At 34.0% G+C, this 19542-nt stretch overlaps 2 protein-coding genes across 8 annotated transcripts; both read right to left on the reverse strand.

The window, feature by feature from the left end:
- Positions 1–522: 522 nt before the first annotated feature.
- On the reverse strand, positions 523–6710 carry LOC140825312 (potassium transporter 2). Of its 7 annotated transcripts, none has more exons than XM_073187019.1 (10): positions 6591–6710; positions 5886–5955; positions 5459–5693; positions 5118–5363; positions 4969–5022; positions 2823–3083; positions 2597–2649; positions 2351–2468; positions 1852–2106; positions 523–1749 (listed from the first exon to the last, which is right to left on the reverse strand). In XM_073187019.1, the coding sequence occupies exons 2-10, from the start codon at positions 5922–5924 to the stop codon at positions 638–640; spliced, it is 2373 nt and encodes a 790-aa protein (XP_073043120.1). In that variant the 5' UTR covers positions 5925–5955; positions 6591–6710; the 3' UTR covers positions 523–637. The 7 variants fall into 7 exon arrangements, with proteins under 7 accessions (XP_073043120.1, XP_073043111.1, XP_073043125.1 ...); XM_073187010.1 differs by having other exon boundaries at positions 6482–6630; XM_073187024.1 differs by lacking the exon at positions 6591–6710 and adding an exon at positions 6394–6578.
- Positions 6711–16596: 9886 nt separating this feature from the next.
- Positions 16597–19036, reverse strand: LOC140825340 (NPL4-like protein 2). Its single transcript, XM_073187064.1, has 2 exons — positions 17825–19036; positions 16597–17006 (listed from the first exon to the last, which is right to left on the reverse strand). Exons 1-2 carry the CDS (start codon positions 18803–18805, stop codon positions 16752–16754), a joined length of 1236 nt encoding a protein of 411 aa, XP_073043165.1. The 5' UTR covers positions 18806–19036; the 3' UTR covers positions 16597–16751.
- Positions 19037–19542: the final 506 nt, after the last annotated feature.

Below are 19542 nucleotides of genomic sequence, written 5' to 3' on the forward strand. Positions count from 1 at the left end.
TTTTGCAATTATGAAATATTATATAAACTAAATCTAAATTAGGTTTTAATATAAAATATAATTTTATGTATAATACATGTTTATGTGATTATATCATAGTAATTGGTTTGTTCAAAGTAAATATTTGAGTTTCATATTTATTATGTCATGTTTTTTAATCAAAAAATTTTTTATAATTAAATCTTGATTTCAAAATATCCTCAAATTTAAGATTTTAATGTTAAAAAAAATTAGTATGATACAAAACTAGTGTAGTTATAATAAGAATGTTAGGTTAATAATATGTATAGAAGTTTAGATTTTAAAATAAAATTTGCCCATTTTTTGAGAAAATTTGTCCAGTTTTTAAGACAAAAATTTGTGTGAGACGGTCTCACGGATCGTAGTTTGTGAGACGGATCTCTTATTTGGGTCATCCATGAAAAAATATTACTTTTTATTGTGAATATCGGTACAGTTGCTCGTCTCACAAATTTTCCGATCAACGATTCATATTCTACCCCTTTCCTTTATGCTCTGCACTCTTTAAATTTCATTGCATAAAAAATAGAAAATGCTACTATTTCAAAAGTGCTTGCCTTTACAGTTAACAGACAACTTGGTTTTTCCACCAAATTTGCAAGTTTCACACACATTCTTACACTACATACAACATCCCAACCTCAAGAAGTGATGCTGGAGGCACTTTCAGAGCCACATCTGCTCCCCTACAGTTCCTGCTCAAGAAATTATACCCGAAATTAATCGCCATCTTCTTCAACAGAGACGACCCTTGTTTTGCCCGGACATGAGAGTGCCCAAGTATAAATGCAGTCCCTGATTGTTGAGCTTCATTCAAATCATGCAACTCTTCCATCATCCGAACCTCCATTTCCGATCCCACATCGATCTCGGACTCGTTCTCAACAGTGAATCTCACCTTTCTTTGGGGTATGGTCATGGGTTCCATTTCGATGCCGGTAATGCTATCAATAGTCGGAAAGTCAATGGAAACGCTCTCTGGTTGTAGGCTGTTATCTGTCTCGAAGGCTGGTATGGTCCCGATCACCGCCAGGCGACACTCGTTCGATGATGCACCAGATACTGAGCCGCTGGTGGCGTCTTCTTTATGTGTATCCAAGATTCCCTGTGTTTTATACCAGTCATAGCGTATGAAATCCGCCAGCCGGGTAATGAGTTCGGCTTCAAAGGAGTCGACATCTTGGTGTACGTCGCGATATCCATACCGGACAATGCATCTATATGAGCGATGAGTTGTTGGGCCCACACGACCCATGAGGTACCGCTCATCCGGGAGGACATAGGGTACGGGTACAGATTTTATACACACGAAGACAAGGATTCTGTGGAAGGCCGGGAGATTGGTTACAAAACGGGAGAAATTGGCTGGAATACCAGATGTCAGGTCTGTGAACACAAGCCCAATTCCGGGGACCCGAGCGATGCCTAAGCTAGGACCTAAGGCTAATAGCCATTCAAGAGAAACCTTGTTGTGGAGGTCGTATTCGTATTTCTTGATGGTGGCATAGTGCCAGACAAACATTATAGTGACTAGGAAGAGGGCGAGCAGGATAGGAAGCCAGGCACCTTCAAGAAACTTGATGACAGAGGCGGAAAAGTATAGTAGTTCGATGGAACCGAAGAAAAGTAGAAAGCATAGTGCGACAATTGGTGGTTTGTGCCAACAAAGGATAATTACAAGTGATGTTAAACAAGTGGTCACTAGCATCACTGCCATCACAGCCAATCCTGCAGATAAAAGTCCCCACAAGTACTGATAAAACATGAACCTTTGTATAGTCGGTGAAAAGAAATGAGATCCCAAGAAGAGTGTGGTTTATTCCGACGTACCTGATGCATTCCCCATGTGTTTTATGTCTCTGAATCCAATTGTTACAGCAATGCAGAGGATCATGAGCATCCAGTTTATCTCGGGAATGTAAATCTGGCCATGTATCTTTTCAGATGTGTGAATGACCTTGACTCGTGGGAAGCAACCGAGTGATTGACTTTGGTTGATTATAGAAAATGTTCCACTTATGATCGCCTGACTTCCGACAACTGAGGCGAGTATTGCTACTGCAAGCACTGGCCATCTTACACTTTCTGCATGAGAAAGTGAGATCAGTGATATGAGACAATAAGAACAATTTCCTAGTCTATTTCACTATCACAATTCTCCATGAAAATGTGCTATTTTGCGTCATGACATAATATCCCATCTCCAACTTCGACCAAAGAAAAAAAACATCTATTTGCTCGACAAATCAACAGATCACCATAGTAATTATAAAATTTAAATTTAGTGTTCAATATTTCTTTCTCCTGTAAAAATAGTGGCATGCCTTACCTGGAACTGAGACGTAAAAGCCAATCTTGTGAATCGAATGATGATGCTTTGACAAGTAAGCTGCTTGACCCATATATGCCAATATCAGGGCTGGATAAACCAAAAACGTGAAAGCTATCTGCCAGAGAAAATGTGCCATGAACAGCCATTAAAAACCATGTACAGATCCTTCTTATACATTTATCATTTTTCTATTAAAAAATAACAATAATAAGTTTCCGAAAAAATTGGTTCTAACGGTTACACCTGAATTGCTGCATACGAGAAATGGCCAAGATCAGCAAACATTGCTTCTGATCCTGCAAAAATCCCATTTAATGGCATTAAACAATGAGAGCATTACATATAGAGTGACAGCAAACAATTACAAACCCAAAATCAACGAGCCCGTAAGTACAAGTTTTTAGGACTCCTGCTTCATAAAAATTACTGCTTCAAAATTCACCGCATACCCACCATAATAGAAATTTACCTGTAATGCACAAAAGTATTCCACCCAAAGACATCCATCCACCTTTCCTCGTCTTCTTCAAGAACTTTATCATGTAATATGGGGATAAAGCTTGATATACATGTGGATTCCAGTGGAAAATATTAAACAGTCCAAGAGCGCTGATACATAGTAACCAAGTGAAGACAATTGGTGCAAAACAGAAACCAATTCGATGTGTGCCATAGTGCTGTAGAGCAAACAGGCACACCAATATGAAGCAAGTAATTGGAACCATAGCATCTGCAAAAGAAAAATGAATATAGATGTCAAGCTGATCTGGCTTAAATGATCAACGAATCTAGTAAAAATCTCAAGCATTACGGAGAGACCATATTTATTCCAAAGAAAAAGTCTACCACTGATAATTATAATCTATATATCTCAAATGCCCACATACGTTAGGATAGATATTTCTGTAACACCTCACATTCGACGACTGTCTCCACTATACCAAGATAGCCTTTCTAACGTGATTTATGTCTTCACTCGCACGCAGCCTATGAAACTCATCAATGGGTCACTCAATCGCCTCAAGTCAAGCTAATTCTTATGTGAAAAGCTTTCAAAAAGAAGATATATCTTCTTGATATAAGTAGTACCTATCAAATCTTTTAAGCTCACCTTAACTGCACTGTCTCATTCCTTCACAGTCTTGGAATATCTCTTATTCCGCTGTGAGATCGGTTGATTCATGTTCCCTGCCGCTTATTGTCCCCCGGGAATCACAATTTCATAAATCAAGGTGGAAACAACTTTAGTGAGACTGACATAAACAATCAAGTTTCAGTTCCCCGAGAATGGTTGATCAGAATACACATTTTTTAAACTTGGAATTGATACATTGATAGCGCAATGTTTTGACATAACTCAGGTGTCATAGAGATGATTCGGCGGAGAAGGCGAAATTTATCCCTGAAGCAAGAAAATGATTTTTTTATGTTTAACATAGCACTTGTCTTCTCTTCATACACCCACAATCCCGGTCCCGGTCCCGGTCCCCCAAAACCCCAGGAAGTCTACCTCTTGGGTTTTCACACAACTTGTCACCTTTGCATCCATTATATGTCTTTCTCTTACTTTTGTTAATGACAGGGCCTTTTGATCTGTACTGATATCATATGTGTTCGAACGATTGTCTCCAAAAACCTATCGTAAAAATTTAAGTGGCAATTGCTCTAGGGCATGTTACATATCCTTTTAATTTCAGACTAAGCCTAAACCACACTCACGATGAAATGGAAACGCTAACAGTCTTTTACAACTGTATTCATGTATGTGATTAAGTTGTTGGTCTCAGTTTATAAAGTATTTTCAAGTCCTTTTCAAACGAGTGAGGAAGATCAGGCATGATACTTCAGCCACAAGTTGGACAACTCGTGGTCCTGCTTCTTGGGCCACATGGTATATGATTACAATCTCGTCCACGATCATAAACACTGAAGGTTATCTCTAGGAGCTTCCTCAGAAAAGATTATAAAACAGCTAACAGTAACTCGATTTATAGTTCTCTGCAAGAGAACCTGACTTACGTCCCATTTTAGTTCATTTTCTTGACAATGTAATTGTTGTTTTCTTCTAGCTAATAAAAAACATTTATCCTTTCAATAAAAACATTGATATTTGACAATTACATACTTTACATCTATAAATGAAAGAGAATTGAGAAAGCAACATCTATTTCAGCATTGACTATTCCTGTCCAGAAGTCAGACAATGGGGGTCCAGAAAGCAGACAAGAGTTATCAAACCAAAGACTCGCTTGTCAAAGGCGGGCCCAATGGACGGCTATGTAACTTATCTGTAAGAATCAGTTTGAAACCCCAAAACAGCGAAATCCCTTTTCCAAGATAGGGATTGATTTTTCTAAATCAGTAACTATTTCATTAAACATTAAAACAAAATACAATCTTGTGCTAGAAACACTAACTTCACAATGACAATCAGATGCCTCGGTTACAAAAAAGAATCAAAAGTAGTGAAGTTGATAGATGTAGTGAACCAAAGAATAAAAAATCCACAAATATGTCGGTAGGCCCTAAGGACCGTATAAGAAAAACACTCACATTTGATTCTGGGAACGAGAAACCAAAATATATGACACAAGGAATAGAAATAAGAATCTTACATTGGTGATGTTCCTTGGACATGGATAACTCGAGACCAGAAACAGCTGAAAAAACTGCAAGAAATAATCACCTTATTATTTCATCAGTAACCTAAGATCAACTTATCATCACAACAGAAGCAAATTCAAGAAAAAAAATATATAATCACCAGATATTGCTGGAGTGAGTAGTCCATCTCCGATAACCATACAAGTGCCTAGGAGAACTAAAATTAGTAAAGCCGTGTGCAAGGATTTGTGCCTTTCGAGCACCATTTTAACCCTCGAGCTGTTTTTCGTCTCCGGGGGATGCTCGAGTTTGTAGGTGGACAGAGCTTCATCGGCAACTTGACGGTTCGGAAGAAGGCTAACTTTAGCATGCCTGCATATCAGAGAATACAAGGCAAAAGTACCACCTGCAAAAATCAAGCATATATAACAGATTTTGCAACATTGAATATGCTGATCGGACACAGTTTTACAAATTTCAGTTTTGACAACTATCACTTACCCTCTCCGTTATCATCTGCTCGAAGAACAACAAACACGTATTTGAACAGGGGGACCAAAGTTAATGTCCAGAAAACAAAAGAAAGAACACCAAAAATCTCTTCGTTTGTGTCTGAGTGTTGAATGTCCTCGGCAAATGTGCTCTTGTACACATATAGAGGGGAAATGCTAAGGTCCCCATACACTACGCCAAGACTCTGATAAGCTAATAAAAGAGTATTCTTCCAAGAATCCTTCTGAAATGGAATCAACAAATAACATGAAATACTAAAATTAAAATATTTCCAAGAATCAATCTTAGTTTTAATAGACTATAATGTGCCAAAGAACAGAAATTTCGAAGAAGAAAAGGACGCGACTGTAAAGTGATATTGGTATTCATACCCAAAAACTTGAATAAATGGAGCAAGAAATGGAACTGAACAAACCTTCGAAGAGCTCCAACACTTCCCATGGACAAGATCCATATTTCTTGAATGTCAATCTTGTGTTAAGTTGCTGAAAAATTTACAACTTAGGAGCAGATCCAGATTGGAAAAAACCAAGAACGAACGCACATTAACAGAGTAAACAAACAAAAAATAAAATTAATAAGCTGATGCTGTAATGAAACAAACAACTAAATGCCACCGACTCATAAATCTAATTTCCAACCAGAAACAAAAAAAATATATACAAAAAAAACACCAAACTTTTGCCCACTTCTGATTTAATCCATTTGGCACATCCACCCCTTCAGCATTCCAGAAAAGTGACAGTTTTGCACTATGCGAGAAAAAGAAATGAGGAGACTTGAAAGAACATGAATCTTTTCCAATCCTAATCATGTAGAAAACGTGAGTACTAAGTGAACTGAAATTCGAAACTAATCCCATTTCTTCTGCATTTTCTTTCTTTTATGGATAGATAACAAGGAAGCACCACAAGTATAATTACCCTGAAACACGCAAATCAAGAAAGCAATACGAAATGTGCTACCCCAGTAGAGTGCAAAAAGGTAAACAAACACCCTATTAATCCTTACAGTTTAATCTTTCGGTATTCACTCATAGAGTTGCATTACTGTAAACAATTGTTAAAAAAATATCTTGATATAACACACAAGTCTAGTGAAGAAAGAAGAAGGTATGTACAATGAGTGTGGCAGGAAAACCAAAATCACATGATTCAACAACACTTGCATTATCATATCCGTCACCCAACTTGAGCCCACAAGAATAAAGGCGATTTAAAGGTCATTAATATATTAATTTCATATTCCGGCAAAACACACACTCACACGCGCAACACACACGCAAACACACATATACACATTTGTTGATCATCTTTATTTTTATTTCTTTAAGTTTAGCATCTTCTATTTCATTTCTTTATTTTAAGGAATGACATGACACATTCCAACCAACTTTATGGACTGGAAGCTAAATTAAAAGGGTAAATTTACACTTTTAAAGTAAATCCCGCAGCTATTTTATTCAAGAAAATGCCCGCTTTTCAATGCCCGAGAGATACTCCTGAATTGTATATTATACAACAGCCTATATTAGTGGGAATAGTTGTTTATTCACAGATATAACTTTTGCATCTTATACAATCAAACACAAAATTCAATCACTTCACAGCTCACATTACGGAGAGATAATGAACGGGCTAAAGAAAACGTGCCCATTTGGATTGAATCAAGAATAAAAAAAAAAGTGAAGATTATAAAATTTTACTCCACTTTTTCACCCCCAGCATATTGATTACAAATGTAAACCAGCTCAAAAGTTGAAAATGGCTCAATCGAAGTATCAAACAAATGCCATCACTTTCATAAAAATGTGTTCTTCCCCTGTTTCCCCCTCAATTTTTGCTACCCACTTTCCCACTTACTAAAAAATGGCAAGAAATAATGGGACTGAATCACAAAACAAAGGTCTTAAACAAAAGTAGGATTTTTCGCAAAAGTTCGAAAAACACCAGTAATTTGAGTGTCCTTTTCGTAGGACGCAGCATCACGTGATTCTACATGGACCCCCACTCTATCAACTTTTTGTACAGTGCTGGTAGCCCACTTCTTGCTTTAATTCTTTTCACCTCATTTTCATCTTCTTTGCTGTGATTTCACAGATTTAACATTTCAAAAACTGAATCTTTCTAGTGTGAATATCAGTATAAAAGACAGCGGAATTCAACTTTTATTTAGAGGATGGAACCGTAGCTGCGGTAATAAAAAAAAAATTATTGGTAAAAAAAATTGAATTCATCAATGGCTTGTCAGAAATTCACCTATTGGACGGACATTGCTTTCAAATATATTGAAAAAAAAAAGTAGTTCACCTATTCAACAGACATTGTTTTCAAATATATTGGAAAAAAATTGGTAAAAGAATTTGTCAATGAGTTTTGAAGAGTCTATTTTTAGATCTATTAGGTATTCGGTATTCCTAAGGTGCGAAAAATATAACTTTTTTTGGCAAAAATTTGCGTGAGACGGTCTCACGAGTCGTATTTGTGAGACGGGTCTCTTATTTGGATCACCCATGAAAAAATATTACTTTTTATACTAAGAGTAGTACTTTTTGTTGTGAATATGGGTAGAGTTATATATATATAATAATCTGTGAGACGGGTCAACCCTATCCATATATATATATGAGTGAGTCTCATGTGAGACCGTCTCACGGATCTTAATCTGTGAGACGGGTCAACCCTATATATATTAACAATAAAAAGTAATACTCTTAGCATAAAAAATAATACCTTTTTATAGATAACCCAAATAAGAGATCCATCTCACAAATACGATCCGTGAGACCGTCTCACACAAGTATTTGACTATATATAGAGTTAAATGATATATATTATTAAATAAAACAACTAATAACTATTACCATAAAATATTATTTTATGTAGAAATATTCTACCAAATAAATATTTTTTATTAATTTAAATAAAAAATTTGTATTAATTTGTAGAAATATTTTGTTAATGTATTTATTTATTTAAAGTCAAATTTGGTTTCTGTAGACCTAAGTTATCCTATCAAAATGCCAATATTTTTTTGTAATTATCCTGTCAAAATAGCAATATGTAGGGTTAACTCAATAATTGTTGCTCGCCTATTCAAAATAATAACCCAAAATACTATCTATGGGTGATTCAACTTACTCCCCAATTTTTCATTTCATCCAAACTTTTTCTAGTCTTGTTTACAAAACACCAAATAAGCTTCAACGATGGATTTTTTTTAGGAGATCAAAATGCCTACCATATTACCACGCAAATAATTCTCGAGCTTCACATAGTAATCACTTCGGTACGTCAATGTGACACCGAAGTTTATTTTAGTTTATCACTACATAATCTGTATTCGGCTTTGATAGTATGAGCTTATTAGTAATTCTCACACGATTTTCCTCCAAATTCTTCTTATTTTATTCCGTGAGACGGTCTCATAAGAATTTTTGTGTAAAATTTGTGATTTATACGATTTTTTTATCATTACAAGTGTAAATATAAAAAAAGGACATGATACTTGGAATTTCGACCAGAAGATATAAAATTGAAATATTACTTCACTTTTTATCTTTTATTATATGTTTGTAAATGTATTAATAGATGGATCTGTATTAATGATATATAACTATTGTTAATCGAAAATGTTTGAGGGTAATGGCTAGGAGATTCTTATTTTATTATTTTCGTTTCATTTTTTAAAAAAAAAATCAGATTTTTTAATGTTGAAATTGCTCAAATATAATTATTTACTCAAATGGAGCATATATTTTAAAATGATAATGATATATCTTATTATTATATTTGGAAGAAAAAAATTTGTGGAGTGGGCCAATAGACACGGACTATGTAATAAATCGAAACCCATTGTGTCGGTTTCCTTAGCTTCGGACTCAGGAGCCTATGCTAGAAAAGACTGGGCGTGGCCCAGTATCTGTTCCAAAGTACTTGGGCCGAAAGCCTTATAAGATCTTTAACTTAATTTTTCAGTTCCACGTATATCAGCATGCCGAAAAATCATTTATTTAACCGTTTATAAAACCTCTTTCATAAGAGATCGGATCAATCATGTCTATATTTACAATAAAATTTAATATATTTGACATAAAAAATAATAATTTTTCATGGATGACCCATATAAAATATACATTTCACAAAATTGACAAATGAGATCGTCTCAAATGAGTTTTTGTGTCTTCATAATATCATCCATTCGAGCCGAGTATCGGATATTCCATCAAGTTCGCTAGAAATATAATTGTCATCCTTAATGGAGAAGATATATTTTGGGACACAAATTTCATTACGAAAAGTGAGACCAAAAGTTGGTACCCCATAATACCATTGTTTAAGAAAAACACACATGCATAACGGAAAAATTAGAAACTCAAACATCAAATTTATAATATATTTTGCAACATATAAATTATATTTGATATTAAAATATATTCTAAATGGACAATAGATTTACTAGTTGTATATTAAAAAATCCGACACTAGCCCAACGGTTTCACACAACAAAGTCAAACCATATAAATTGCTCACATGACATGCCAATATTTACTAGTTGTGTATCAAGAATCCGATACGAGCCCAACGATTTCAGACAGCAAAGTCACGAATATGGATGATCGAACACTCCCCTTCGAGGAAATATCTTAATTTTCAGATTTAATTTTTTTCCAAAATATAAATATTTTCATCAAATTCTATAAAAAGATTTTCGTTATACGTCCAGTCCCCTCCTTGAAAAGTGTTGACTTCAAGTTACCCTCATGATGTTGCTCTAACTATAAATTTTATTTTGTCGTGTTAACACTATCATCATTAATATTACTTATGTATTGTCGGACGTTCCATGTTCCTTGCTATTAGACTTTTACGAGGGAGTTGGTCTCATGTGAGACCGTCTCACGGATCATAATCTGTGAGACGGGTCGACCTTACCCATATTCACAATAAAAAGTAATATCCTCAGCATAAAAAATAATATTTTTTCATGGATAATATAAATAAGAGATCCGTCTCACAAATAAGACCCGTGATACCGTCTCACCCAAGTTTTTGTCTTTATGAGGATAGATATACATACAATAAAAAAATAATTTTATCTTTTTATATAAAAAAAATTGAAAATATTTACCTCGTGCGCATGCACTAAACTACGTCTCGCGGGTATGAAAATTTTATATTTATTTAATTTGTCATTTCAAAAAATTACCATTAACCAGCATGTACATGAAAATCAAGTCAAGCACCATCATTTAGTCTAGTACTATTGCTTGATTGAATTTTCTTGATATGTAGCTATAAAGTAACCTTTATTTCGTGCAATAAGCATGCTTTATTTTGTCATTTATGAAAAATTCTTGCCACACATCACATAATATCTTCATCCAAGTACTTAATAATTTAGGTCAAATTTGCTTTTTTGATTTGTGCGAGTAATGTTCACATGTTTTCATTACCATTTATTTAGTGACGTTTCCCGTGGTAAGTCGTATATTAGATAAACGAGTTTCTCTAGTTTTATACATAACTATGTGACGACGCATTAGAACATGCACGTACTTATTGGATTTATATTAAGACCTCGACAAGAAATAATGTCCTACATATATATGGTTCTTGTAAATATTACCAGTTTGTATCATACAATCTACGAGACTTGTCGATCTGATCTATATCTAAAGTGAAAGATAATTTTTTGTGAGTTAGTCGGATAAATATCTCACAAAATTGATATAGTCTTGTAAAAAAAATTTGTCAAGAAATTGAATGTAATATCATAACATTTATTTTGAATAAATGTTATAGGATATATAAAAATGATATATTAGTAACTTTTTTTTTTACGATGGGGTGGGAATTTTAATTAAACGTAACTAATTAAACATATTCTGCTATCAATATTATTTCGTGAGATATATCCTCGATCCGTGCGTCATTTCGTTGATTAATTATACGAATTATCTTGGATCCGAAGCAATCGATTCTCCCTAATAATAAAGATTAAGAGTAGATGTTTCGTAAGACAGTCTCATATATATTTATTCGTGAGAACGGGTTAATCTTGTCTATATTTACAATAAAAATTAATAATATTTGACATAAAAATAATATTTTTTCGTGGGTGACTCACATAAAATATATGTTTCACAAAATTGACCCTGAAACCGTCTCACAGGAGTTTTTTTGAATATTATTAGAATCACTTCGCAACGCCTCGAGTATCAGAAAAATCCCAACAAAATCACGTAATACATCAACAACAATTTTGAGTTGATGTAGAAAACGAAAGTTGATCAGTAAATAGATCATGTGAGGTTTATTATATAAATTCATATATTTAATTTTTATCATAATTTAATTTTAAAATATTTTTTATTAATGTGAACGACACACACGGGGAACAGGTTGGGTCGTGGCCATTTGCGTTGTTTGCTGTATGAACTACGGGTTCTTATTTCTTTCGAGGATAGAAACTTCTGGAGAAATATTATAGATCAATTTCTAAAGTTATATAATTTATGGCAAAAACTTGTGTGAGATGGTTTCACAGGTCGTATTTGTGAGACGGATCTCTTATTTGGGTCACCCATGAAAAAGTATTACTTTTTATGTTAAAACTATTACTTTTTATTTTGAATATGGGTAGGATTGACCCGTCTCACAGATTATGATACGTGAGACGGTCTCAAATGAGACCCCCTCATAATTTATAGTTGAGTGAGTCTCAAGTGATACCGTCTCACGGATCTTAATCTGTGAGACGGGTCAGCTATACCCATATTCACAATAAAAACTAATAATCTTAGCATAAAAAATAATATTTTTTCATGAATAACCCAAAAAAGAGATCGGTCTCACGAATACGACCCGTGAGACGTTTAACACAAGTTTTGTCTTTATCGTTTATGACATATAGAATTTAATTTTTTGTTAGATATAGTCAATAAGTATTTTTTGTATAAATTTATATGTAAATTTTGTATAATTTTGGAATACTATGATATTAGAATGGGTAAATCAATTCAAATATTAAAAGATTCTATAGTTTAAAATTCTAACCCGGACCACTAGCTCCACGGGAGGACGTTTCCTGTATATATATCCACTAAAATATTTTATGAGAATTGGAAGAAATGTAATTCGGTAACAGTGGCGTACTTGTACAGCAAGTTAGGGGGCTCGAAGCTGGATCCGGCGATGCACCGTCACGGGTAGTAGATTATGGGTGAAGCCACTCAGTTGCGGTTTCGCCACGCTATGACGTCAAATGCCCAAGAATTTCCACAGAATACTGCCCACGCGCTACTGGCCATCCCGTGGGGTTACAATTAAATTAATTTCGAGTTTCAAATTTCAACAGCTCTGCCTCACTCACTTGCTAGTATACCTTTTTTTTTTTTGGAATTGGAATAACTGTGTATTTTACCATTTAAATTAAATTAAAGTGGACAAAAAAAATATCTGTGAAAACTCTCTGTTTAATTTAAAATCAAAAGAAAAAATGTGGACTATTTTAGGGAAAAATTATTAGCCCTTCTTTTTATAAAATAGAGTTAAAAGTAGTAAATGATATCGAATATATTATAGGTAAATAGTATATATTGTAAAAATATGAAATTGGGTTGAAGTATTTGAAATAACATGATTTCATAAAATTCAGTTCATGTTGTAATAACATAACCTGATTTCTATACACTTTATAAATAGTAAATTATATTGTATACATTTTATGTACTATACTATATTATTAAACACGAGTCTCTTATACTAACTAAATTTTAGTTTCATGGTACGATTTTTTATTTAATTCTAATTATTTTTATTCAATAATCAACTGTTGATAAACAAAATTATATTATCGTAAATCTACTTATCACACAAAACTAAACTTAATAAGTTATATATTATAAAGCAAAAATTTATGTGAGACGGACAGACGGTCTCACATGTCATGTTTTGTGAGACAAATCTCTTATTTTGGTCATCTATGAAAAAATATTACTTTTTATACTAAGAGTATTAATTTTTATTGTGAATATCAGTAAGATTGACCTGTTTCACATATAAAGATTTGTGAGACCGTCTCATAAGAGACCTACTCATATTATAATCGATCCAGCAAATGATTCATGACTAAAAGTTATAAAATGTAATAAACGAGACTAAAATTAAGATTTGACCAGACTAAGTGAATTTGCAAAAGGCAAAAAAAAATATATAAAATCACTTAAAATCAGGCAAATGTTACCGAAAATCAACGCGTTCAGACTCCCGTTTTTAACACCCTACGACTTTTTATTCATAAGCTGACTTTTTAGCAATTCAACGGCACACAATAAATTATTACAAAATTAATAAAATCCACGCTCTATAAAAACCTAGTCCAACCCCATATTTCCCTTCATTTTCTTGCACAAAAAACTTCTCACACAATTTCACACCAACTCCTCTCATGGCAAGATCAAGATTTCCCCATCTCCTCGCCACGATTCTTCTCGTTTCCTTATTCAGTTTTCAACTAACATATGCTCGACCATGTAAAAGTACGACGTTTTATCCTATCCAAGTATCGAATTCTGGCCTCGATGATCCTATTAATTCCTCGGAAAGAACCTCCGAGTTCCGAGTCGTTGTGAAGAGTCATGGAGTCGGATACGCCCCATTACTCATGAGCATGCTGCCGAAGGGGAAAATGCCGGTATCCGGTCCGAGCCGGAGGATCAACGATGACAACAACTAGAGATAGAGGAAAACTATATATGGTTCATCTCGATTTGCTTCGATTTTATGGTCGGGGTTGAATTTCCCTTTTTGGAATTTGTTCATTCTTTTTTTTTTTCTTTTTTTCTTTTTTGGTGATAGTGAAAAGTGAGTAAATATGTGCTTTTCAAATAAACTCCGTATAAGAACTCATAATTGAAGTATAATTTTGTTGATCTTGTAATCAACATGATGTTCGTATTGTCACAAAGTTTCTTACCTCGATTTCTTTTTTATTAACACAATATCTTTAGGTTATTTCACCAACCATGATATATAATAATCAATTCTTCTTCTTTTTTTTGGATTTTTTTTTGACATAAATCTTGGATTATTTTGAAATACAATATGTATTAGGTTTTTTGAGAAAATATAATATTGAATTTCCTATACATGCATATAATTGAGTATAAAAATCACGATCATATGCATATTTCGAATTAGACCGATGCGAAATATTTAGGAATTAATATTGAAAATTTATTTGATGAATGATCATATGAAAAATCAATCGATTTTCAGTTTTTTTGGATGCGGAGGAATCCGAAATTATTAATTTTTCGACTGTGTATTTGGTAAACGACGGATGTGTTCAGTTACCTAAAAATTAATTAATTTTGAATTTTCTTTTTCACGTAGATGTCACTAGTCGCCAAACCTGGGCAGGTTAGTGTTGAAACGCCTGAGCAGCCATTAATTGAGGATACCTGCTTTTAGTTGAAAAAGAGACATTATAAATTTATGGCACAAATCCAAAAATTAATTTTCATCTAAAATAATTTGATATATTTTTTAATGCAAAGACAACATTATGGTCCGGAATCTATGCGTATTCAAGTTTTTTTTTTTTTTTTGTCAATTAGTTGATATGTGTTTTGTATGCAAATAATTTGTGTTTTAAAATTAAGACAATATATACGTACGAATCAGTAAATATAATTTTGAGCTTGAGACTTAATTTTCATATAGGATTATTATTCTTTAAAACCTTGTAATAATTAATTAAATCACAGCTTCGTTTTAAATAGACTTCTTAGTTAACTTGTAAAATTTAATTATCTATCATTTAGTAAACCAATACGTATAATAATAATAGCAACAATAATAATAGAGATGGATTTTGAAATTCAAAAAAGATTAAATGATTTAATGATCATCGTAGCATAAATTTAGAACACGAGCTGAAAAATCATTTATAAATGTTCCTTTTAAAAAAATATAAATATTAAATAGTCCAGATTTTCTAGGACAAGAGGTGGTTAGAAAAGCAAAATCTTGTGTGAGACGGTCTCACGAGTCGTATTTGTGAGACGGTCTCTTATTTGAGTCATCCATGAAAAAATATTACTTCTTATGCTAAGAATATTATTTTTTTATTGTGAATATCGGTAAAGTTGAACCTTCTCACAGAATTAAATCCATGAGGAATATATTATGACAAAATATTTTGGAAAATTTGCGATTTTGGTATTGTATATTTGTCTCTTTATGACTGTGATTATATATCTTGTCACATTTTAGTATTAATCGGCTCTCTTTGTAAGTTTTTTAAAAAAATTTCTGGCATTTTCCGACGTGACAACGAATAAGTGTTTGTACTGACTCTATAATATCACATCAACATCTTGATGAAAAATGATCAAATTTTTTTTAAAAAAAATAAAAAATAGAAGACTAAAATTGTAATTTAGTCGTCCCACAAGCTGCTCCGATGTGTGGTGTCTCATTCCCAAAAGAATAATGGACTCTTTTTCAGGAATACGAATGTAGGGGAAGGGCTTGAGCTTTTGGGGTTCAACTTTGGGTGAAAGACGGAAGGGATTTAATTTTAAGATTTGTCGTCGTCAAAATATTGTATACAATCAAATATTTATTATCTAAAATTTAAAAGTAAGTTTTACCATTCCCTTTGATTGTCATATACAAAAAGGTCGCAAGAGATGAAGGAAGCTCAAAATAAACTTGTGGTTATTTAAAAAATATACATCATCCTCAAAATCAAAAACAATCGTATAATATATACCACAAGATATTATTATTAAGAAAGAAAACAAAGTAACCAATTTCGAGACCTTTAAATGAACTTATGAAAATAATGTTCAAAATAATAAAAAAGCTTATAATTATAAATAAATCAAATTCACTCGATTGTATAACAAATGTCACTATCTCAATTATACATTTAAAACTAATTATATCATTAATTTTAAATTTTAGTTTTATAGTAAAGACATAATTTTTTTTTAATAAAAAATGAAGTTTTCAAACAACGAGTTGGCCCAACAATATATCCCAAAGCAATTCGGAACTAATGCAGAGTACCTTAACCAGGAGATTTAAAGAAACAAAGTATAAATATCACATAAATAAAACAAATTAAGGCAATATATAAAGCTCGGTTTTAAATTACACTGCAAATCAAGAGCACAGAAGTTAAAGTGTTCAGGTTTCCAAATAGGCTAGTTTTCATAGAAAGATCATTCCCCATCAATCCATAGGCCTGCAATGAGCTTCGGTTTCGATCAAGAGGCACCAGCCAAGGATTCGATTAGCAGCTGGTATCCTTCAGACACTGTAGCTTGTGCCAGTACGCAGCCGGTTAATGCAGGTATATCAGTTTTGATGTCTAAAACCCTGGCGACCAAGAGCAGCAGATGGAAATCAGAGATTCGCTTCACAAAGGGAAGGCTTTTTGTTCGATCCAGGTGATTTTTTAGGGCATTCATTGTTAGCGGTGACATCCTGTTCTCGATGGGAAATGTTGATGTGAGAGGGCCCTGCAATCACACAAAAAGTTCATATAAGAAGACAGAAGCATTCATAGAAGTCTTGCAATTTCAGGAGGAAACAATCAAAGATAGCTGCCTGCGAGAGTATGCTGTAGACAAGAAGGGAGTAACGGTAAATGAAACGAATCTCTTGAAAACGCATTCAAATCCCAGATCTAGAAGCACCAGCCAACATCCATCACACTTCAAAATTCAAATGCAATGCAATTCATATTTCATGGTAACTAAAATGCATCACCATGCAAAAGAGTACGATAAGCAATCAAGGTCTCTTCTTAGTATTTCATTGAAACGTCAAAGATATGCAGTGTCAACCAGTTATGGTACACAACAGGGCTTAATTGGAGGAAGCTAACGCCACTTGCGATATAGATGTTTAACAGAAATCAGTAAACAAAAACCATGCCATTATAACCAGCCACTCGCGAACAGTCTCTCGCAGAAAATTCATTCATGCATCAAATTCAAGTCTGAATTTTGTGGAATAAAATACACAATAACCGGCCGAAGGTTCCTGAACCACTAGTGTTCTCTTGCCTTCCAAAAGTAACGTAATGCAACAAATAACACAGGTATGAAATGGTTTATCACTTCAACTTTTACACAAAATTAATCAAATTTGGAGTTGGACAATAGTGCGACCTAATCCTATGGAATATTGTAAAGAGACGGATCTTGAGATAATACAATCTTTCTACCTCATCATATTTTTCAAACTAGAACTTAATAAAGACTGATTTTTTACAAAACAAAACTCCAATGTATCAAATAATTAATATTAAAATAAGGAAGAACATGCTACGGACCTGATGATCAAATATCTTGACAACCACCAAGAAGAAATCATTGTCCACTTCCCTAGTATCTTTTACACCCACCATCACATCCTTTTTCATCCTTGAAAGCTTAGGATCAACCTCCTCTTGCACCTCGCGCTCAAACCAATCTTCCTTAAACAACCGAACGCACATATCACTAATCTGAAAGGCCTCGAAATGCACTTCCGCAGCACCATCCTCGTTCACCTCCAGCTTCACCATGGCAGTCACCCACTCCTTCAAATCCCCTTCGGCGTGCAACTCAACTGCCTGCAAAATCTCTGAATTCGACAATGTGTAATCCTTCTTGTCCTGGCTAATAGTCTGTGTGAATATAAAGCCCACCCTCCTCATCCCCAGCCCCAATGCTATAGCCTCAACTAATTTTTCCTCATCCATATCCCTTAAAAGCATCAGATTATCCTCCGTCCCCTGCTGCGGCGGCTCGTAAATGAAATCTACCTCTACTTTGCCCTCCTCCGACACTGTCCCGTACATGAAACCCCCGCGCTTCACCGCAAAAGCCAAATTTTCACTCACATAATGCTGAAAGGCATTAGCCGCATCACGATCAAACGAGACCAGCTCACAGTGCGGGTTCTCCTGGCGAGTAACTCTCATCTGCTTGGCAATCAAGTCATCAATGGTCATCTTCCTGCCGAACGACCCAGCTGGCTGGAAAGCAGGGCCCGCAACGGTGCGTTCCCCTTCGTAAGCAAGATAAACAATTGACCCATGCCCAATTTTAAGGGACGAAATCAGGGTGTTCGGGTTCGACATATCAGTAAATCTGGTCAAATCGGAGGCGACCTTTGCTAGAAGCAAGTTCTGGTTAGTCGACAGGATTTGAGCGTGTCTTGGCACCCGAAGCTGGGATTCAATTGCCGCCTGGATTTGAGCGACAGTCGCAACCGGGTTGTCGATCGTGACCCGCTCCAACCCGTCACGGCTCCGGACTCTGATCATCATCTTTACAGAACCACTCACTGCAATGATTACTCAGGAAAATAATCAAACAGATTGAGAGAAACTGGCAAACGAACAACTATATGGATGAAAATTAACCCCCCAAAACCCTAATTTTTGGTGGGAAAACGCCAAGAAAATCGTAGAGATAGTACAAATAAAGAATTATCTGCGAAGCGAACAAAAGATAAAAGAAAGATTGGGGAAAAAGAAAGTAATCTGAGAAGAGAATACTAGGAGGTGAACCAGATGAAACTTAAATACAAAATCTTTTGCGCCACGAAAGGACGATTATGCCCCCCTTGGCTCTGGATCATCTACCATTTATATGATTCCTATTTTATTTCTAAAATAGAATTTTTAAATTAGTTTATTAATAATATTCTAAATAGATTTTATGGATTTTTTTAGAAAGATTTTATGTAAAAATTTGAGTTGGAGATAGATTTATTACAACTCATTCTCGAATTTGAGAAATCTTTTCAAATTTTAGATTTCAGATGGTCTATAAATCATCAATAAATATATATATATATATATTTTTATTTAATATCAAACTACAATTGAAATATTGAAACAATAGTGATATTATTTTATTATAATCAAAACAACTTTTTTTATAAAAGATGACAACGAAATAGATTTGGAGCAGGTTTAATCAAACTCAAGATCCATCCTATCTCCAAACTCATTGAGTTTCATTTGATTTGAACTCGCTAAAAATTATATATATTTTATTT

Source organism: Primulina eburnea, chromosome 1, assembly GCF_022965805.1.
Source record: "Primulina eburnea isolate SZY01 chromosome 1, ASM2296580v1, whole genome shotgun sequence".
NCBI classification, from domain to species: Eukaryota; Viridiplantae; Streptophyta; class Magnoliopsida; order Lamiales; family Gesneriaceae; genus Primulina; species Primulina eburnea.